A 21,831-nucleotide genomic window follows, 5' to 3' on the forward strand; every position below is an offset into this window, starting at 1 on the left:
TCTTGGTAATCTGCTTCTTTCTAGTTGAACTGGATGTGCTCAACCGTCGATTGTGGCCCCTCTTTCTTCCCACCGGCCATAAGTACAGTAGTCCACGGTAGACAACGAGCTATGCTGTAATGGCAAAATCACAGCAAAAGATGGAGAAGATGGAGAGTTTTCACGAGAAATTTTTGCAAGTAAACCGATAATAAAACGCTCACTTCGTTTTTATACGCATCGTAAGATATAAATGGATACAGCTCCCCTTTATGTCATCCTCCAATCAAAAGACGACACAGTAGGCGGGAACTGATAAAACACAAAATGATTTTGAATCAGCCACCTAAAAATACGTGCAAACATCTCGAGTGTCACCCATGACAAGACTCAGACAGAATCGTCACATTTCAAACGGCGAAACAGTAATCCTAGTCCAGAAGTGATGGAAAAAATCCGCGGATCAACAAACAAACCACACCAAAGGGATAGAGTAGTGAGTCCATAATTCCACCCGCGACATCGCATCACGGAAGAAACAATGGATTAGGGGGATATATAGAGGTAGGGTAGTGAAACTACCCACAGACCCTCTAATACAATCCGCGGATTACCATTGAATATCCGCCAGAGGAACCCGCGGGCCAGAACACCACTTGTAGTCATGATAATGGGATGTAGGGTAGTAAAGTTATCCGCAGTTCCAAAGATACGCCGCGCGGGTCTCCAGCACAACCCGCGGATTACCATTGAGCATCAGCGGAAGGAACCCACGAGCCACACAATGGAATCATCACGCACATGGTCCCCACGTGATATGGAAGAGCAGTAGTAACAAACTAATTCTAGAAGATTTCCTCAAATATTCCCTGATAGCGACATCAACCAATGGAAAGATGACACCTGGACACCTGGTAACTTCCCCAAACGTGGCCAGGCTGTCACATCCTATTAGCTCTCAACACGTGTCCATTCATGTAGAAAAGGAATATCTTGATAGTGACAACTCCACCAATCACCTTCCCCCAACTTCGGCTATAAATACTGAGGTAGTCTCTTTAAGGTATTCATTAACTCCCACGTGCTCTACGAAATTACTTGTATTCATACTCTCCGATCAGTACAATACTTATTCTCACGCCGGAGGATGGTTACGGAAGACCCTCATCGTGTCCTTCCCGTGACGAAACTCACGGTAATCTGTTTTGCGGGCATCTTGCAGGAATCTGACCTCATCGTACTCAGTGGACTCACACTAGGGGAAAACTCAGATCTGAACTATCCAGTTCGATCTAGTGTTTCTTTAGTACTAGATGAGGATTGGAGTGATGAGAAGGGGTATAATCCGGATTTTAATAACGTAATGGAAACCATTGTTGTTGATTTGGTCTAGGGGTTTAATGAATGAATGATTGATGAAGCAAGTGGCAATGAAGTTCGTAAGAGGGATGCAGCGTATGATAAGCTAGTAAGTAGTAAGTAATTGGTGTACGCTGTATGTATGATGTGAAATATGTTATTTTGTGAATGGTGTTGCGTGGCTTAACGAAAACTGTTTGTTTGTTATTGTTGGTTACTTTATCCACTTGTACAACATATATGTCACCGTTGAAATAGCTTTAGAAGAATGTAGTAGATTTATGTCTGTCTTGTATGGGTGTGAAGAGATAGGGTCCTACATCAATTCACGGGACCAACTAAACCATAAGATGGTCTTGGATCACACCTGCGACTCTAACCTTATTATCATGTAAAACGCCCACTGGCAGAAGACCTGTCAATTACAAAGAAGGCAAACAGTACATAACAGTTAGTCTTTGGGCCAATCACAATCCAAGATTTCTTAAGAGCAACAACCAAGACAACAAAAGAAATGGTGACTGCATGTTAAGCCAATCACAGGACGCCAACACTGTACCTCCAAGTAATGGTCGTCTATCTCAGCCATCTGCCACGACCAATCAAAGGTCTTGTATGTGCTCTCCCACAAGATTAGAAGGTTCTACTAATATGACAACTTGGTCAGTCCTTTTCTACCACCCCGATTATAAATACCATACTTGAACCAACGGTTTAAGGATCGTGATCTTTCACTTTCACTTGTTATTCCTTAGAAATAGCAATAATGATTCTCACGCCGGAGGGTGGCTACGAGAAGAACCCCCTCCCCCAATTCCCTTTCTCGTAACAAGCTCACAGCGTTCCCTTTGTAGGTTGAGTACCATCAAAACTTGTGTGATCAGATCAAACCCTAAACTCGAGACTTTAGGCTTAACCTCTATGTTTAACTTGTGTTTAACCTCTAGACAAAACTAGTGTTTCTTCACAATGTCTCTTAGTTTGGGTTTTCGCATGGTTTTAATAGTTTTTAAATTGAACCAAGTTTAAAGTTGTTAAAACTAAACTGAAAACCAAAAACTAGTTTGATGTGATATTAGTTTCAAGTCAAATACCTAAATTATCACTAGATGAGTGTTTATTGGTTTGGATTTCTTGGTTTCACCAGTTTTGTAATTTGTTAAACGTATAAATGGTTGCACAAATAGAAAAATCCATATCTCACTATATGTAACATGGGTTCTCGGTTTTCACCAACTTGAGTTTTTATATAACCGAAATTAAATATGTAATTTGGTTTGGTTTTAAGCAGCTTTGTACCGGTTTTCGGATCAATCGGTTTGAATCAAATATTGAACAATCCGGTTTCTCTAAGGGTAATAAATAAAAAGCCTAACAAATTGCTGGTTGGGGCATGCGTCACACGAGTTCGAGTTAATAAGTGTGTGGTTTTGAGCTAATATGGGTGTCGGACAAAGTGAGTTTGTGTTAAACCGACATTGTTATATTATTGTTGGAACCTATTCCAGATGACCGGGGAAGACTCCTAACGATTACAAGAATGGGATCAAATGCTTAATAAAGTGAAAGTATATTGTATTGAGTGTGTATGAATTACAAATGTTTACTCCTCCTCTATTTATAGAAAGGAGTGTTTATACATATAATCCGATGGTTTATCTCTTCCGGCCGAATCCCTTGGTCCGATCTTCTTTCCCTTGGGCCTTGCTAATCCGAAGATCTTTATCTCCTGGTTACTGCTTCCTATCACGGGTCACGCGTACCTCGGGCCATCCACCGGATCGGACGTGCTTCATGGAGCTTCCCTCGCAAATGGTTTTCCCTCTCAAACCGTCTTCTAGAATCTCTTATGCTATTAGGCTTGCCTTTATTGGGCCTTGTTCGGATTGTTGGGCTAGGGCCTGCCCATGAGACCATCTTATGGGTAGGCTCTTCAAGTCACCCCAGTCTATTGTTCTCGTTATTTATGACGAGGACTATAGACTCGTCTTGCCTTTCCCGATCCTTTCCTTGTTGTTCTGTTATTGGGCTCCTTTGGTTACCTATTTCATGTCCATTCTACTTTCCTTTCTTGGCCCACTTGAAGGTCCGGCCCAACCTCCTTTGATTTGAATTTTGACAGTTTTACCATGCTAATTATTAACCACCTCCTTACTTATCCTTTCACCATTATTGATCTTCTCTTCCTCCGATAGTTCTCCGGCGATTTCTCCTCTCTACTCAGGTTTGTTATCTTCCTCTTTTACTTCATTATGAGTCGCGACGGTCGCTCTACCATTACCTCCACCATGTCCTCCGTCAGAAAGGCTTCCCTGTGTTCAACTTACCATATTCCTTTATCACTGTCCCATTCCCTTCCTGGGCCAGGTGACGCGGCCTGTAGTCACCCTGGATTTATTGCTCTGTATGCGAAGAATCTTGAGTTTGCAAACATTCGTTACCCGTTAACTGAATTTCAATTGGCCTTACTGAAACATAATCGATTATGCTTCTCTCAAGTTGTCACACCCGGCCCTGAACGGCGGAAACAGCCGGGCGCGCGCGAGTGGGGATTGATAATTAAGCACGGGCCATTGCAAACATTCAAAGTAAGATTTTCATTGCGCATGAAATGTTTAATACAAATACATTACATTGTTTAAAAATTACATAAAAACATCCAAGTATAAAAACTGTTGAAGATTTCCACGCCATATCCCCTTGCGCGGCGGGTACAACCACGCGCATCGAAGGGATAGAACTAAAATCTTCCAAAAAGCTAGTTTTAGATGTTCAGCGTGAGGTGCTCTAAGTGTGACTCCATGCGCTACCTAGTTATCTCCTGAAAGACACGTAAAACATTTGAATCAGTATAAACTGAGTGAGTTCACAAGTTTTAGTAACTTGATAAATCGTATTGCATCATAGTCTTGGCGAAAATCATATTGAAACACATTTCTGATTTCATGTCTAAACATATGCTTGATAAACCGTATGAAAACATAGATCTGACAACATATTTCTGATAGAACCGTTCCGCGGGTTACGCGCGAACGTTTCTGGAAAACGAGCTCGTCCATGCAAAGTGGCGCTGCCACTACGAGCTAAAATAATGTAATACCTTCCGGCGGGTTACGCGTGGACATTTCTGAAAATCCGTGCTCGTCTATGCAAAGAGGCGTTGCCCCTACGAGCTAATCAATAATACCGTCCCGCGGGTTACGCGCGGACGTTGTGCCGGAAAACAAGGCGCTCGTCCATGCAAAGAGGTGCGACCCCTACGAGCGGGCTCAATCCCATAGTACTGCCCCATGACCATACTAGGCACTCGTCCATGCAAAGAGGTGCGACCCCTACGAGTGGGTTGATCAAACCAGCAGTCCCTACCCTTAGAGTTCCAATGGTACAGTGATCACTTACTCGAATTCTGGCGCACATACATCGTAAACCATAGATAACCGTTTGCATTGCTCATCATGAAACATAATTTAAACACAATCGTTTGCATAACTTGTAAGTATACCATGATAAATCGTAATTTAAGTACGTGTCCCTCGCCCCGAAAACAGTTTAAAAATAGTGAAAATAGTGAAAATAGGGGCGAATCAAGTTAGTAAAGGTTCAATGGAACTCAAGGCGTGGGACTGAATTCACTTGGGAAAGAGAAGATCAAATGCGCCAGAAATACCCATACCTCTTTCAAAGCATGGCTCCTGCCAGCAACGTCTCCTAAATTTCGATACGAAATACTCTTAACAGGGGGAGAATGTGACACCAGGTAATTTCCCAATCCTATAAATTAGGTGATTGTGAATTTTATGCGCGCTATGTTAGAATCAGCGCGGGCATTTGTTATATGCGCCCTGCGCGAGCGCGCTATGTTAGTCAGCGCGGGCATGTTATGTGCGCCCTGCGCGAGCGCGCTATGTTAGAATCAGCGCGGGTATTTGTTATGTGCACCCTGCGCGAGCGCGCCATGTTAAGAACCAGCGTGGGCATATGTTATATGCGCCATGCGCGAGTGTTTTGGTTTTATGTTTCCATAACTTTAGATTGTCTAATGGGTTGACCGTCCCGCATGATGCTAAGGCGGGTGCATCCCAAAACGTTTATGCGCATGCGGAAAGGGAACTAACCTCCCCGCATGGCGGGAACATTGAGAGCTAGTTTGTCTGAAGCTCCAAGATGGAATTGACTTCAACATGACTGATCACTATGTTGAAATACCAAGACCACCTGGAGAATCTACAAATGAAACTCAATGTCCCTAACTGCAAAAAGGTTACGCACCTACCCACAGCAAAGAAATGTCCTTCACGCAGAAAGCTATGCGCACAAAGTTATACGCGCAGAACACTTAGTATATTCTCCAGATGTAATGAGATTATTCCCGCCCAAAAGGAAACAGTAGCCTGTTTCAGAGATTTCCACTTTTTACTGTACAACTGACAAAAGCACCTGAAAAAGCACACTGTAACATGAAAAGTCAACTGTCAGCCACCCTACTCCCACCAACCACAGACCTGCATGTCCTGTCCAAATCAAATCAGAATCTTTTATCCACTCCTCCACTTTTAAATAAATAATAATAATTTCCATACTTTATCATCATTACACCTAGATATGAAAAGATTACAATCCCCTAAAGCAAGGGATTGTGTTCCCTTGAGTTTGCCTATAAATATGTAACCTAAATTATCACCCAAAACATACTTCAAACTTCTCTCTTAAAGTTGCAAATTGCACTAATCATCGCCCAAGCATCCGTTTGATTTTCAATTCCGTTCCTGTTACTAGGTAAGCCGAGATTATAACCTTGAGATCTACTTTCCAACCCTTATATTCTCCTATTTCTTATATACTTCTTGTTATTTAATCGTATTCTAGACCTTCAATTCCGAGGCCAACACCAAGAAAACCCGAATCTCGATTAATCCCTTAACAAAAACCACAGGTGAGTCTCACAGCCCCTATTTTCACTATTTTCACTATTTTTAAACTGTTTTCGGGGCGAGGGACACGTACTTAAATTACGATTTATCATGGTATACTTACAAGTTATGCAAACGATTGTGTTTAAATTATGTTTCATGATGAGCAATGCAAACGGTTATCTATGGTTTACGATGTATGTGCGCCAGAATTCGAGTAAGTGATCACTGTACCATTGGAACTCTAAGGGTAGGGACTGCTGGTTTGATCAACCCACTCGTAGGGGTCGCACCTCTTTGCATGGACGAGTGCCTAGTATGGTCATGGGGCAGTACTATGGGATTGAGCACGCTCGTAGGGGTCGCACCTCTTTGCATGGACGAGCGCCTTGTTTTCCGGCACAACGTCCGCGCGTAACCCGCGGGACGGTATTATTGATTAGCTCGTAGGGGTAACGCCTCTTTGCATAGACGAGCACGGTTTTTCAGAAATGTCCACGCGTAACCCGCGGGACGGTATTACATTATTTTAGCTCGTAGTGGCAGCGCCACTTTGCATGGACGAGCACGTTTTCCAGAAACGTTCGCGCGTAACCCGCGGAACGGTTCTATCAGAAATATGTTGTCAGATCTATGTTTTCATACGGTTTATCAAGCATATGTTTAGACATGAAATCAGAAATGTGTTTCAATATGATTTTCGCCAAGACTATGATGCAATACGATTTATCAAGTTACTAAAACTTGTGAACTCACTCAGTTTATACTGATTCAAATGTTTTACGTGTCTTTCAGGAGATAACTAGGTAGCGCATGGAGTCACACTTAGAGCACCTCACGCTGAACATCTAAAACTAGCTTTTTGGAAAATTTTAGTTCTATCCCTTCGATGCGCGTGGTTGTACTCGCCGCGCAAGGGGATATGGCGTGGAAATCTTCAACAGTTTTTATACTTGGATGTTTTTATGTAATTTTTAAACAATGTAATGTATTTGTATTAAACATTTCATGCGCAATGAAAATCTTACTTTGAATGTTTACAATGGCCCGTGCTTAATTATCAATCGCCACTCGCGCGCGCCCGGCTGTTTCCGCCGTTCAGGGCCGGGTGTGACAGATTGGTATCAGAGTACTGGTTATAGCGAACTAGGAAAAGAAGTTTTAACCTAGACTATAACCGTTGGGGAATCGCATGAAATATTTTTCAAAGAAAATATTTTCAAAAGAAACTATACACACACTTAGGAACACGGGTCACACAGTGTCTAGTGAATAAAGATAAGAACATTATGTGCTCAGAGTACATGCGCTAAGTTTGATCTATTTTCACTCTTTTAAAGCGAGAATGCCTCCAACTAGAGCCAAGGGAATTACCATGACACCCGAGGAACTCGCGGAAATAATCGCGCAAGCGATCGCAACACATGAGGCCAGCAAGGCCGAATCTAGTCAGGGTTGTCAGGAGAACGAGGCCCCAGAACCCGAATCAGGAGCCTTGGACAAAGGGTGCTCTTATAAGACATTTATGGCCTGTAGGCCTTGGCCATTCAAGGGTACCGAAGGGGCCATTAGGCTCTACAACTGGATTGACAAGATGGAGACAGTTCTCTCCATTAGCGGATGTAGTGAGAACCAGAAGGTCCTTTACGCGACCTGCATGTTCCAAGAGGCAGCTTCGTCTTGGTGGAAGCTTCAAGTGAAGACCTTGGGGCGAGAAGTTGCTCTTCACAAGACCTGGGAGGAGCTGAAGGAAATGATGATGAGAAAGTTCTGCTCTTGAGCAGAAATTCAGAGTCTGCAGCAGGAATTCTGGAACCACGCCATGATAGGAACGGATATCGACGCCTACAACAACCGGTTCAACGAGCTTTGCCAGTTGGTGCCAGACATGGCAAACACGGAGGAAAAGAAGATCGAGAGGTATATCTTTGGGTTACCTCCTGTTGTTAGGGTTCCGCTCAACGCCGCAGCACCTCCAACCTTTGATGAGGCGGTAGCGCGGGCCATCACCCTTACAAGGGATACGGTCCGTGCGGGTATATTGACTACGCGCGGAAACGAGCAGCGAATCTCTGACTCCAAGAGGAAATGGAACTCTCACCACCGAGGGTCCGACTCCAAGCAGCCACCGTTCAAGAAGCAAGAAAGCGCAAGGACTTACGCGATTCAGGCCGCGGAGCCACCGCGAAAAGGATACATCGGGCCTCGCCCATGGTGCAGCAAATGCAAGTATCACCACGAGGGTGAATGCGCAAGAATCGAATGCGCCAAATGTGGCAGACCAGGGCACAAGACGATGAATTGCCGTATCAGAGAAGCTGGAGCGAGCGACAACTGCTACGCATGCGGGAAGCCAGGGCATTTTAGTCGGGATTGCCCGCAAAAGGGAAACCAAGCTCGCGGGAGAGCTTTTGTGATCGGCGCGGGCGAAGCAAAAGAAGAGCCGAATGTAGTAACTGGTACGTTTCTACTTAACGACCATTTTGCATCTGTCTTATTTGATACTGGCGCTGACCTAAGTTTCATATCCACGGAGTTTAAAAACTCCCTAGGCCTAGCGACCAGTAGGCTAGACATACCTTATACTATAGAACTGGCCAATGGTAGACAGTTGTGCGCGAACGAAAGGACTGAGCAATGTGTATTAGTCATGAGAGGTCACGGGTTCAATATTAACTTGTTGCCAATAGACTTGGGAAGTTTTGACATTATAATAGGTATGGATTGGTTAGTCGAGAACCACGTGGAAGTTATTTGCCATGAGAAGCAGGTTCGGGTCCCACTGTTGAATGGAGAAACCTTGGTAATTCAAGGGGAAAGAAGGGGAGTTGCGACAAAACTGATTTCGTGCCTAAAGGCGCGCAAGTGCCTAAAGAAAGGGTGCTACGCCTTCCTGGCGCATGTAGTAGAGAAGAAAGGAGATGAGCGAAGAATTGAAGACTTACCAGTAGTGCGCGAATTTCCAGAAGTTTTTCCTGAAGATTTGCCCGGATTACCGCCGCCGCGACAAGTCGAGTTTCGAATTGATTTAGTCCCAGGAGCTGCGCCAGTAGCTCGAGCGCCTTATCGACTAGCTCCATCTGAGATGCAAGAGCTATCCAATCAGTTACAGGAACTATTAGATAAGGGTTTCATACGCCCAAGATTTTCACCTTGGGGAGCTCCAGTACTGTTTGTTAAGAAGAAGGATGGTTCGTTCAGAATGTGTATTGACTACAGGGAGCTGAACAAGCTGACAGTCAAGAATCGGTACCCCTTACCGAGGATTGACGACTTATTTGACCAGTTGCAGGGATCCAGTTATTATTCGAAGATAGATCTACGGTCAGGATACCACCAACTTAGGGTCCATGAGGAAGATGTGCCGAAAACAGCCTTCCGAACTAGATACGGCCATTATGAGTTCTTAGTGATGCCTTTCGGGCTAACTAATGCGCCGGCTGTATTCATGGATCTGATGATCCGCGTGTGCAAACCATACTTGGACAAGTTTGTGATTGTGTTTATAGATGATATTCTGATTTACTCTCGGACCAAGGCCGAGCATGAGCAACACCTGAGATTGATTTTGGAATTGTTGAGGAAAGAAAAGTTGTATGCGAAGTTTTCCAAGTGTGAGTTTTGGCTTAGAGAAGTTCACTTTCTCGGTCACGTTGTAAACGAGAAAGGAATACACGTTGATCCTTCCAAAGTCAAGGCCATCGAAAACTGGGAAGCGCCAAAAACCCCAACTGAGGTGAGGCAATTCCTAGGACTAGCTGGCTACTATCGACGCTTCATTGAGAACTTCTCCAAGATAGCTCTACCTCTGACCGCGCTAACTCAGAAAGACAAGAAGTTTGTTTGGGGCGAAAACCAAGAAGCGGCGTTTCAAATGTTGAAACAGAAGTTATGTAGTGCGCCAATTTTGTCTCTGCCTGAGGGGACGGATGACATCGTCGTTTACTGCGACGCTTCACATCAGGGACTCGGATGTGTCCTTATGCAGCGAGACAAAGTCATAGCGTATGCCTCGCGCCAACTCAAGACCAATGAAAAGAACTACACAACGCATGATCTGGAACTTGGAGCGGTTGTCTTCGCGCTAAAGATTTGGCGCCATTACCTCTACGGTACAAAGTGTATAATCTTTACGGATCACAAGAGCCTTCAACATATATTTGATCAAAAGGATTTAAACATGAGGCAACGAAGATGGGTTGAATTGTTGAATGATTATGATTGTGAAATAAAGTATCACCCTGGAAAGGCGAATGTGGTAGCAGACGCGCTAAGTAGGAAGGAGCGAATAAAAACGCCACGAGTCAAGGCTCTAAAACTGACCATTCGCGCAGAGCTCTCTACTCGCATCCGAGACGCTCAGCAAGAAGCCTTGAAACCAGAGTTTGTTAAAAACGAATCCCTTGGGGGTATGATTAAGAGTTTGGAACTTAAAGAGAACGGCAATCTATATTTCGCTAACCGCATATGGGTCCCTCTCAAGGGAGGATTACGCGAGCAAGTATTAAACGAAGCTCACAAAACGCGATATTCTGTACATCCTGGCGCAGACAAGATGTACCAAGATGTTAAAGCGCTGTATTGGTGGCCCAATCTGAAGGGCGCCATCGCGATGTATGTCAGTAAGTGCCTGACGTGTTCGAAGGTAAAGGCTGAATACCAGAAACCATCAGGGTTGCTTCAACAGCCAGAAATTCCCATGTGGAAGTGGGAACAAATCTCTATGGACTTCATTACCAAACTGCCAAGGACACCTGGGGGTTACGACACGATCTGGGTTATTGTAGATCGGCTAACTAAGTCAACACACTTTCTGCCGATCAAGGAAACCGATAAGATGGAAAAGTTAGCCCGATTGTACATTCGAGAAGTAGTTTCAAAACATGGAGTCCCAGTGTCCATCATTTCTGACAGAGATAGTCGGTTCACCTCAAGGTTTTGGAGATCGTTACAAGGGGCTTTAGGTGCTCGTCTTGACATGAGTACAGCTTATCATCCCCAAACGGATGGACAAAGTGAGCGAACAATCCAGACATTGGAAGATATGCTGCGCGCGTGCGCGATCGATTTCGGAGGTAGCTGGGATACTCATCTCCCATTGGTTGAATTTTCATACAACAACAGTTATCACACAAGCCTCAAGGCTGCGCCGTTTGAAGCTTTGTATGGGTGCAAGTGTAGATCCCCACTGTGCTGGGCTGAAGTGGGTGACAAGCAAATGACTGGTCCAGAATTGATCCAAGAAACAACAGACAAGATTTTTCAGATACGGGATCGCCTTAAGACAGCGCGCGACAGACAGAAGAGCTACGCAGATGTGCGAAGGAAACCCTTGGAGTTTCAAGTAGGGGATAGAGTACTTTTGAAATTCTCTCCATGGAAAGGAGTCCCCTGTTTCGGCAAGCGAGGAAAGTTGAATCCGCGCTACATTGGACCATTTGAGATCCTGGAAAGGATCGGTCCGGTTGCTTATAAACTCCGTTTACCCGCCGAACTCAGTGGAGTTCATGATACGTTTCATGTGTCCAACCTCAAAAAGTGTTTATCTGACGAAACGTTGATTTTACCGTTGGAAGAGATTCACATCGACAAACAACTGCACTTCGTAGAAGAGCCTATAGCCGTAACCAATTGGAAAGAACAAAAGTTGCGCAGAAGTCGAATCAAGTTAGTAAAGGTTCAATGGAACTCAAGGCGTGGGCCTGAATTCACTTGGGAAAGAGAAGATCAAATGCGCCAGAAATACCCATACCTCTTTCAAAGCATGGCTCCTGCCAGCAACGTCTCCTAAATTTCGGGACGAAATACTCTTAACAGGGGGAGAATGTGACACCCGATAATTTCCCAATCCTATAAATTAGGTGATTGTGAATTTTATGCGCGCTATGTTAGAATCAGCGCGGGCATTTGTTATATGTGCCCTGCTCGAGCGCGCTATGTTAGTCAGCGCGGGCATGTTATGTGCGCCCTGCGCGAGCGCGCTATGTTAGAATCAGCGCGGGTATTTGTTATGTGCACCCTGCGCGAGCGCGCCATGTTAAGAACCAGCGTGGGCATATGTTATATGCGCCATGCGCGAGTGTTTTGGTTTTATGTTTCCATAACTTTATATTGTCTAATGGGTTGACCGTCCCGCATGATGCTAAGGCGGGTGCATCCCAAAACGTTTATGCGCATGCGGAAAGGGAACTAACCTCCCCGCATGGCGGGAACATTGAGAGCTAGTTTGTCTGAAGCTCCAAGATGGAATTGACTTCAACATGACTGATCACTATGTTGAAATACCAAGACCACCTGGAGAATCTACAAATGAAACTCAATGTCCCTAACTGCGAGAAGGTTACGCACCTACCCACAGCAAAGAAATGTCCTTCACGCAGAAAGCTATGCGCACAAAGTTATACGCGCAGAACACTTATTCTATTCTCCAGATGTAATGAGATTATTCCCGCCCAAAAGGAAACAGTAGCGTGTTTCAGAGATTTCCACTTTTTACTGTACAACTGACAAAAGCACCTGAAAAAGCACACTGTAACATGAAAAGTCAACTGTCAGCCACCCTACTCCCACCAACCACAGACCTGCATGTCCTGTCCAAATCAAATCAGAATCTTTTATCCACTCCTCCACTTTTAAATAAATAATAATAATTTCCATACTTTATCATCATTACACCTAGATATGAAAAGATTACAATCCCCTAAAGCAAGGGATTGTGTTCCCTTGAGTTTGCCTATAAATATGTAACCTAAATTATCACCCAAAACACACTTCAAACTTCTCTCTTAAAGTTGCAAATTGCACTAATCATCGCCCAAGCATCCGTTTGATTTTCAATTCCGTTCCTGTTACTAGGTAAGCCGAGATTATAACCTTGAGATCTACTTTCCAACCCTTATATTCTCCTATTTCTTATATACTTCTTGTTATTTAATCGTATTCTAGACCTTCAATTCCGAGGCCAACACCAAGAAAACCCGAATCTCGATTAATCCCTTAACAAAAACCACAGGTGAATCTCACACAAGTTCATCCCTTAGGGTTTCTTCGAGTGACTCACTTTGAGGTTGCTTGCGGTGCTTTCGGTGGAGATGCCTCTATTACCTTATTCTGACGGTTTTATCGTTTGAAGGTTGATGGTGATTGGTATACTTTTGAACGGATGGCGAGTGGTAAACATCCTCCCCGCACATCTTATACCCCTTCTGGGTTTTACCCCCTGGAGTGGAAGAATGATTTTTTCTTCGTTTCTTCCTCTTTTGCCCCCGGCCTTACTCGCCGCCGTCACATTGGCTCTCATATTGATGATCCTGCCCCTGGTTTCCCTACCGTTCATGATTCTCTTTATAAGTTATTGGTTAAAATCCCACTGAGGCCGCTACTTACCCCGAACCCTTGTATACATGGCGGGACTCAGTCAAATCTGGCCGGATCCGTTGACACATCCAGCTACGTTTAACGGGGACCAAGGTTGGTGACCCCTTGCTTTTTTTTATATACCCTTATGTTTTCTCTTACTTCTTCGTTTTTAACCTTCACCTGTTATTGTTTCGTTGTTGATTTTTTTTTTGCAGAAATGGATTTGAAGGAGATTCTTCGAAAACGCCATATGAAAGGTGCCTAATTTGTTACTCTCCCGGTGCCTGTTGATGCTTCTACCCTGACCGCTCGCATTGTTGATGCTTCTTCTGATTCCGATGCCCTTGCTTTTCATCTGTGGTTGCTCAAGATTCCTTAAAAGGCAAGAATGTTGCGTCTGAACTTTTTGGCTCTTCTTTAAAGAGTCGTCTTCGTAACTCCAAGTGTACTTACCTAGGTTCTGCTGGTCAAGGCTCCTCTTCTGCTCATGAGGTTGTTGAAGTTGATGATGATTTATCTTTCAAGGTTTCTAATGCAGTTCCCGACCCTATTGTTGCTCCCGTTCTAATGAATAAGGATCCTATCGTTACTGAGGCTGACCCCAAAGGCAAAACCCCTATTGCCCCTCAAGTTTCTTCAAATCCCTCCTCAGGTTCCTCCCGCAGAACTTTTCATCCCAAAATGGTCTCTGACAGTGGATTCCTCTGTTAATACACCCCACCTTGCTCACGAGTTTTTAGCGTGTGTTATTCCCCTTGTTAATCATGCTCATGTACAAACCATGTTGCCGGACGTCTTGGTTGGGGAGTTTGGTACTTACCTATACCGTACCTTAGTGCTGGGTTCTTCCCTTCGTCAAGGGTTTGTGGATGTCAATGTTGCTTACCATAATAGTCTGGAAGAGGTTGCGAGCTTGAAGAAGTCAGCTGAAGGTTATATTTGGCGGGTCAGGGAGATGCGAAAGAGAATTACTTTGGCTGAGGAGCTGAGCTTGGAGGTTCTCGGGCTGAAAGTTACACTGGAGTCCTCAAAGAAGCAAGTGTCTGATTTGACTACTAGCTTCCAGCTTGCCCAAGAAAAAGTTGTTGATTTTGACGTTGTCCAATCTTCCCTTCTCGATGCTCAGGCCAAGATTTCAAAGGCTTGTTTCTCCTTCTTCTTTCTCGTTCTGTCTCTCTCTCTCTCTCTCTCTCCTTTTTATAGCTTTGCCCTGCGCTTGATACAGCTTGAAGAGGCTCCCCCTCTTGTGAGGATTCATGAGTTGGAGTATTTTCTTGATCGTGAACGTTCCAAGCATAAATCTGCTATGGAGCAACTAGAGGTTGCCAAGGCCAAGGGGAACAAAAGGTTGATAGTTTGTCTAAAGAGGTAGAATGGTTGAGAGGAGAGTGTTCCCGTTTGCAGGGGGTCGTTTCGCAACACGAAGATGATCGGAAGTGGATTGTTTCTAAGGGTTTCAGGCAGGTGTATGATCGGGCTTCAGGTTGCAAGGAGACTTTATAGGTTCGAGTTAATCTGAACCAGGCGGTTTTTGCTTTTGGCTTTTAGCATGGGCTTCGAGCGGGCTATGAACATTCTTCTCATGGGATTTCTTTGCAGGAAGCTCCTTCATTTCCCCCCACTGCAGAAGCGGAGGCCCAAGAGTCTTTTGTAGCCCTTACTTCTCACGTTCCTCCTATTATGGCACAAATTACGTCAGACCCCGCGATCTCCGTTGTAGATATCCAAGCCCTTGCCTAAGTTTATTTTGAACAATTATGCTTTGTGTTGGTTTGTTGGATGGGTGTTTTTCAGACAATGGTGTTCTTATTTGCCTTTGCGTGGGCAAATTTGAACTTTGTTTGTGTTTGTATTTGGATATGGATGATAACATTTGGTGCTTGTCTTAGCGTTTTAATGTTTATGTCTAACTGTTGGTTAACCATGTAGCCTAACGGTGAGGCCTTCCCGTTTTGGGGAGCGTTGCACGAGCATTTACGAGACGGACTCGTCTGTTATACTTATTGCTCCTAATGAGACGGACTCATTTTCTTACACATTACAGGTTTACAAAATAATTTCTTCCATTAGGAACACGTTTACATCATGGTTACAAAAATTTAGTTTAGACTTGCTTGTCTTTTCCCACGGAGAGGTTCCTTATTTTGTTTGATCCTTAGCTCCTTTGCTAGTGCCTTTAAGCGTAATACTTTCGGAGCTGCATGGAATTCCAAGTCCTGGGAATCTCCTTCCCCGTCAAATCCGATAGACGATAGGCCCCTTTTTCTCCTTCCCAAATAACTTGATAGGGCCCTTCCCATTTGGGCCCTAGTTTCCCCTGATCCTCCTTCCTACTTTCCTTGTTTTCTCTTAACACCAAATCTCCTTTTTTGAATTTGACTTCTCTCACTCTTGCTATAGTACTTTTCAATCTTTTTTTTTTTTGTACTCCACCTCCCTTCTTGCTGCTTCCTCCCTTCTTTCTTCTCCTAAATTCAGATTCAGCCGCAAATCTTTCTCGTCTCCCTTTTCTCCTCGTAAGGTTCGTTGGGTTGGTGCCCCAATCTCTGCAGGTATCATAGCCTCCGTCCCGTACGTTAGGCTTAAAGGTGTTTCCCCATTGCTTATCTTAGGCGTTGTTCTATGTGCCCATAAGACATTAGGCAACTCTTCCACCCAGGATCCCTTTTCTCTTCCCAGTCTTGCTTTAATTCCCTTTACAACACTTCGGTTTGCCCTTTCTACTTGGCCTTTGGCTTGGGGATGGGCCACAAACGTTGGCTTGATCTTCAATTGTAGGCACCATTCTCGGAATGGGTTGTTGGCAAATTGCTTCCCGTTGTCGCTGATTGTGGCATAGGGTAACCCAAATCTGCAAACAATGTTTTCCCATACAAACCTTTTGATTTGCTCCCCCGTGATGGTTCGGAGCGGCTTGGCTTCCACCCATTTTGTGAAGTAATCAATTGCCACTACTAAAAATCTTACCATCCCTATTCCCACTGGGAAAGGTCCCCACTATGTCTATCCCCTATTTCTAGAAAGTCCACGAGGAGATTACTGGTATCAGTCTTGACTTTGGTTTCCTTCCCACTGGGCGTGTATTTGGCAGTTGTCGCATTTTTGTATTTCTTTGATAGCACTGAAAAACATTGCTGGCCAGTAGTACCCAGACCTCATTGCTTGTGCCACTACCATTTTAGCTCCCATATGCATCCCACAAATCCCTTCATGTATCTCCCTTACCACGTATTCTGCCTCCCCTTTGTCAAAGCACTTTAGAGAGGGCCCTAAATAGGACTTCCTGTATAAACCTCCTTCAATCGTTTCATATTCATATTGTAGCGCTTTGACCCTCAGCTTCCTTTCTTCCCCTTTATTTTCTGGCACCTTCCCCTCCTGAAGGTATTCGATAAGGGGGGTCATCCAACTATCCCCTTGGGTTTCCACATAGGTTACTATAGTTTCCGCTACCAACGGCTGTTGAAGGGTTTCTACTTTCACCACTTTTGTCAAATGATCGAAAGCTACCGCAGCCAGCTTGCTCAAAGCATCTGCTTTTTTATTCGACCCCCTGGGAGTGTGTATCACTTCTGCTTCCTCGAATTCCTTCATCAGTCTTTGAGTCACTTTCAAGTATTCTTTCATTTTTGGGTCCCTAGCATCGTAGGTCCCTCCCACTTGGTTTGCTACTAGAAGGGAATCAACATGAGCTTGCACTTTTCTTACCCTTATTCCTTTGGCGATTCTGAGGCCAGCCAAAAGTGCCTCGTACTCTACTTCATTGTTTGTGCTTAGGAAATTCAATCATATTGCGTAAGTTAGCTCGATCCCTTCAGGGCTTACTAAAATTAGCCCTGCCCCACGTCCCTCTTCATTGGAGGCCCCGTTGGTGAATAACTTCTACCAAGGTTCCTCTTCCCCTTTCTTCGTTTTCTCCTTACCCCCTGCCTTAGGTTCTTCCCCCTTTTCACAATCCTCTCCTCCTTCTGTTTCAGCCAAGAAGTCAGCCAGGACCTGTACCTTGATGGCTGTCCTTGGTTGATACTCTAGTGTATGATCCCCCAACTCTACTACCCATTTCGTCAACGTACCCGATACTTCGGGCTTCGAAAATACTTGTTGTAGAGGCTGGTCGGTGAGTATTCGCACAACGTGTGCCTGGAAATACCTCTAGAGTTTCCTTGTTGTGTAAATCAAAGCCTGTACCAGTTTTTCTACCGGAAAATATCTTTCTTCCGGTCCCTTTAATGTACGACTAATGAAATAAATGGGTACCTACGTCTCCCCTCCTTCAACCATCAGCACAGGGCTTATTGTTTTTGACGTTTGGGAAAGGTATAGTATCAATGTCTCTCCTGGTTGGTGGGTGGCGATCGTAGGGAGGTTGCATAGGTGTTTCTTCAGGTCTTGGAAGGCGTCCTTTGCCCTCCCAGCAGAACTTGCTCTTCTTCGTGCTTCTTCTCAAGACAGCCAAAAAGGGCAGGGTCCTTTCTACTATTTTGGAAAGAAACCTATTTAGAGCCACAAGTCTTCCATTGAGCCTTTGTAGTTCTATGAGGCTCTTGGGAGACTTCATTCGGATCAACGCCTCCACCTTCTCCGGATTGGCCTGAATTCCCCCTTTGTTACCAACACCCCTAAGAACTTCCCTTCTTCCGCCCCAAAAGAGCACTTTTCCGGATTTAGCTTCATATTGACCCTTCTCAGGGTTTGGAACGTTTCCCTTATATCTCTTAGCATTCCCTCTTCATGTTTGCTTTTGATGACCAGATCATCCACATAAATCTCCACGTTTCTGTCTCTCTGTTCTTCAAAAATCTAGTCCATAAAACGCTAGTATGTGGTTCCTGCATTTTTCAGACCAAATGGCATCTTGGTGTAACAAACGGTTCCCTCTTCAGTGTAGAAAGTTGTCTTCTCTTCATCTTTGGGGTCCATCTGCACTTGATAGTATCCCTTATAGGCGTCCAAGAAGCACCTTAAAGGATACTCTGCCAAATACTCTATTTTGTTTTCCACTTCGGGGAGTGGGTATGCATCTTTTGGACAAGCCTTATTCAAATCCTTGAAGACGATACGCATTCGCCAACTATTGTCATACTTGGCTAACATCACCGGGTTGGATATCCACTAGGGGTATTTTACCCTCCTGATTATTCCAGCTTGCAATAACTTCCTGGTTTCATTTAGTACAGCTTGACTTTTTTCGGTCCCCTGACTTCTTTTCTTTTGCTTGACAGGTTCTATCCAGTGAATTCCTTGAGGCTGTGTTGAATTTGCTCCCGGGGAATCCCCGTCATGTTTTCATGCCTCCATGCGAACACATCCACGTTTCTTAATAGTAGTTCCTTCAACCCTACCTTACCTTTATCAGTTAGTGATGTCCCTATCTTGACTGTTTGTTCAGGAAACTCCCCATTCATTACCCACTCTTCTGTCCCAACGTGTTTCTTTATTGATTTTTCTTCTGGGTTCACACTAGCTACAATCTCAGGTGAAGACCGTATTGTTGCTACCCCTTCAGGGGTTGGGAATTTTACGCACCCATGTGCTGTAGACGCGATGGCTCGGAGAGCTCTCATGCCAGGGTATCCCGATATGATATTGTACTTTGAAGGGCCCTGACTACCGAGAACCGAAGCTGGACAGTCCGAGTCTTTCTTCCCTCTTTCAAGCTAAAAGGGTGGGTTATGGAACCCAAAGGCTTGACCACCTCCCCTGAGAAACCCACCAAGGGGCATACATCTTCTTCCAATCGGTCTCGCACCTCTTTCAGGAGTCTTGCAAAACTGTGCTGGTACATCACCTCAACCCCACTTACCCCGTCTACGTGGACTCATGCGACTCGGTGTCCCGCTACCCTGGCCGATATGTTCAACGGAATTTCCCTTTGCGTCCTCATTAGTTAGTCCCGAAAATGATAGAGGGACATTCATCCACATAGGATTCCGGGGGAATGCCTCACCCTTCCCCCTCTTGGCAGGCCTGTCTTCTCGTCCTTCTTCCTCCCCCTTCATCGGATCATGTCAACAAAGTTCTTATCTTCGTTCTCCTCCTTGACTTTCGAAGCCCCTTCCTTGGGAGGAAGTGGCAACTGTCCTGCCTTTAGGGCGGCTTCCCACAATTTCTTTAACTGCACACAACTCTCGGTGGAGTGCCCTAAACTTTTGTGATAGTTACAGTACCCCTAGGGATTGGATCTATAGGGTTTCTTCAATTGGGTAGGAGGTCTGGGAGAATACTTGGCTCGGTCAGCTATCATTACATCCCTATGCCCCGGGCCTAACCACTCTCCCAAAAGGGGTCTAGGATGAAAAGTTTCTGACCAGCCGGGTGTGGATAACCGTGGGGGATAGTAGGATGTAGTGACAGGATGTGGGGGCTTGTAAGGGGAGAATCTGACCCCTTCCCCCAATGTTCTTCCCCGCCATGCTTGGTTACCCACATACCTATCCACTGTTCCTCCCTTTTTCCCTTCCCACTCCCTTAATTTGGAGCCCGTGTCTTTTCCCCTGACAAAGGCTCGGACCCTGTCCATTAGCTGATCAAAGGTGGCTGGGAAGTCTTCCCCCAGCTTTTCCGTGAGCTGGGAAAACTTTACCCCATTAATGAACCCACTAATTTTCATTGCTTCCGGTACACCCTTTATGTTAATGCTTCCAGATATGTATCTTTCCATGAACTGTTCTACTTTTCCTCGTCCCTCCTTCGTATGTGAAGGATTTCGTTGGGGTTTTTCATGGCCTTCCTTTGCTGACTGAAATTTCGGAGAAACTTTTCTCTTAATTCCTCGTAGCTATCGATACTTTCGGGCTCTATGCAATCGAACCACAGCCGGGATCCCCCAATCAGCGTCTGGGAGAGCATTAGACACCAAACTGGCATGGACCAACCACTCACCAGCCCAGCCCCCCGATAGGCATGCAGATGGTCTTCATGATCTTGTGTGCCGTCATACTTGTCAACCGTGGAGGGGTATTTTAGCTTCGGGGGTAGCGGTGCCTCAGCTATGCGTTTAGTGAACTTGGAGACGTCGGATGTCTCTCTAGATCGGTAAGGAACTTCCAAGGGGTTCTCTAACATTCTCTCATTCCCTTTAGCATAGAAGAGTCACTAGAGACTCAATCAGCGCTTCGGGGCCCCCTCGGGGGACCCTTGGGCCTTTTGTATTTAACTGTGATCCGGGCGTTTCAAAGGAGAGCCGATTCTGGAGTGTTTCTAGTTTCTCCTTCTTCTCTTCTTCATCAAGAAAAGCTCTTATGGTATCACTGTGAGCTCGTATGAACTCCGGAATGACCTTCCACCCCTCCTTCTCGCCTTCCTCGCCTTGAGGCTCTTCTTCTTCATCTTCTCGCCCCGGCTTTCGGTCGGGCGTCTGGTTCTTGTTGAACTTCACTTGTTTCTTTGCTAACGACTTGACCCTTCCCAGAACCTGAAAGGAAAGGTGGTGGCATGTTTTTGTAGGTTTTGATCAGCCATTCTTTGATGTTACGGAAAGAACTGTGATCAACAGGTCCCACGGATAGCGCCAATGTTGGAACCTATTCCGGATGACCGAGGAAGACTCCTAACGATCACAAGAATGGGATAAAATGCTTAATAAAGTGAAAGTGTATTGTATTGAGTGTGTATGAATTACAATGTTTACTCCTCCTCTATTTATAGAAAGGAGTGTTTATATATATAATTCGATGGTTTATCTCTTCCGGCCGAATCCCTTGGGCCTTACTAATCCGAAGATCTTTATCTCCTGGTTACTGCTTCCTATCACGGGTCACGCGTGCCTCGGGCCACCCACCGGATCGGACGTGCTTCATGGAGTTTCCCTCGCAAATGGTTTTCCCTCTCAAACCGTCTTCTAGAATCTCTTATGCTATTGGGCTTGTCTTATTGGACCTTGTTCGGATTGTTGGGCTAGGGCCTGCCCTTGAGACAATCTTATGGGTAGGCTCTTCAATTATCTATATATAGTAAGATAGAAGTTTGGAGCCGCAGACCATTGATTGGTTCATGTGACACCAAACGCTTGTACCACATCATTGTTTTTTTAATGCTAGTTTGAATACATTTCAATTTTAAGATGTTTAACGCATAAACTATCAGTTGGCTAGATTAAAATTAGTTTCGATGCGGTCAAAATCAATTATTGGAAAAGAAGTTTCACAATGATAATCGTATTACTTTGTTAGAAAATGAGCATTTTAGCTCGTCTTTGATGGATAAGAAATGTGAAAAGATTTTG

General features: G+C 44.8%; 1 protein-coding gene across 1 annotated transcript; it reads right to left on the minus strand.

Moving 5' to 3' along the window:
* Positions 1 to 16,652: 16,652 nt before the first annotated feature.
* On the minus strand, positions 16,653 to 17,234 carry LOC143571141 (uncharacterized). Its single transcript, XM_077056644.1, has one exon. The coding sequence runs from the start codon at positions 17,232 to 17,234 to the stop codon at positions 16,653 to 16,655; it is 582 nt and encodes a 193-aa protein (XP_076912759.1).
* Positions 17,235 to 21,831: the final 4,597 nt, after the last annotated feature.

Source organism: Bidens hawaiensis, unplaced genomic scaffold (genome assembly GCF_021521415.1).
Source record: "Bidens hawaiensis isolate Kalapana, Puna unplaced genomic scaffold, B.hawaiensis_p1.1 tig00001299_1, whole genome shotgun sequence".
In the NCBI taxonomy this organism is placed as follows: Eukaryota; Viridiplantae; Streptophyta; class Magnoliopsida; order Asterales; family Asteraceae; genus Bidens; species Bidens hawaiensis.

Bases quoted from the DNA above. Each gene is read 5' to 3' on its own strand.
- LOC143571141 (XM_077056644.1), bottom strand. From the start codon at position 17,234: ATGAAAGAATACTTGAAAGTGACTCAAAGACTGATGAAGGAATTCGAG.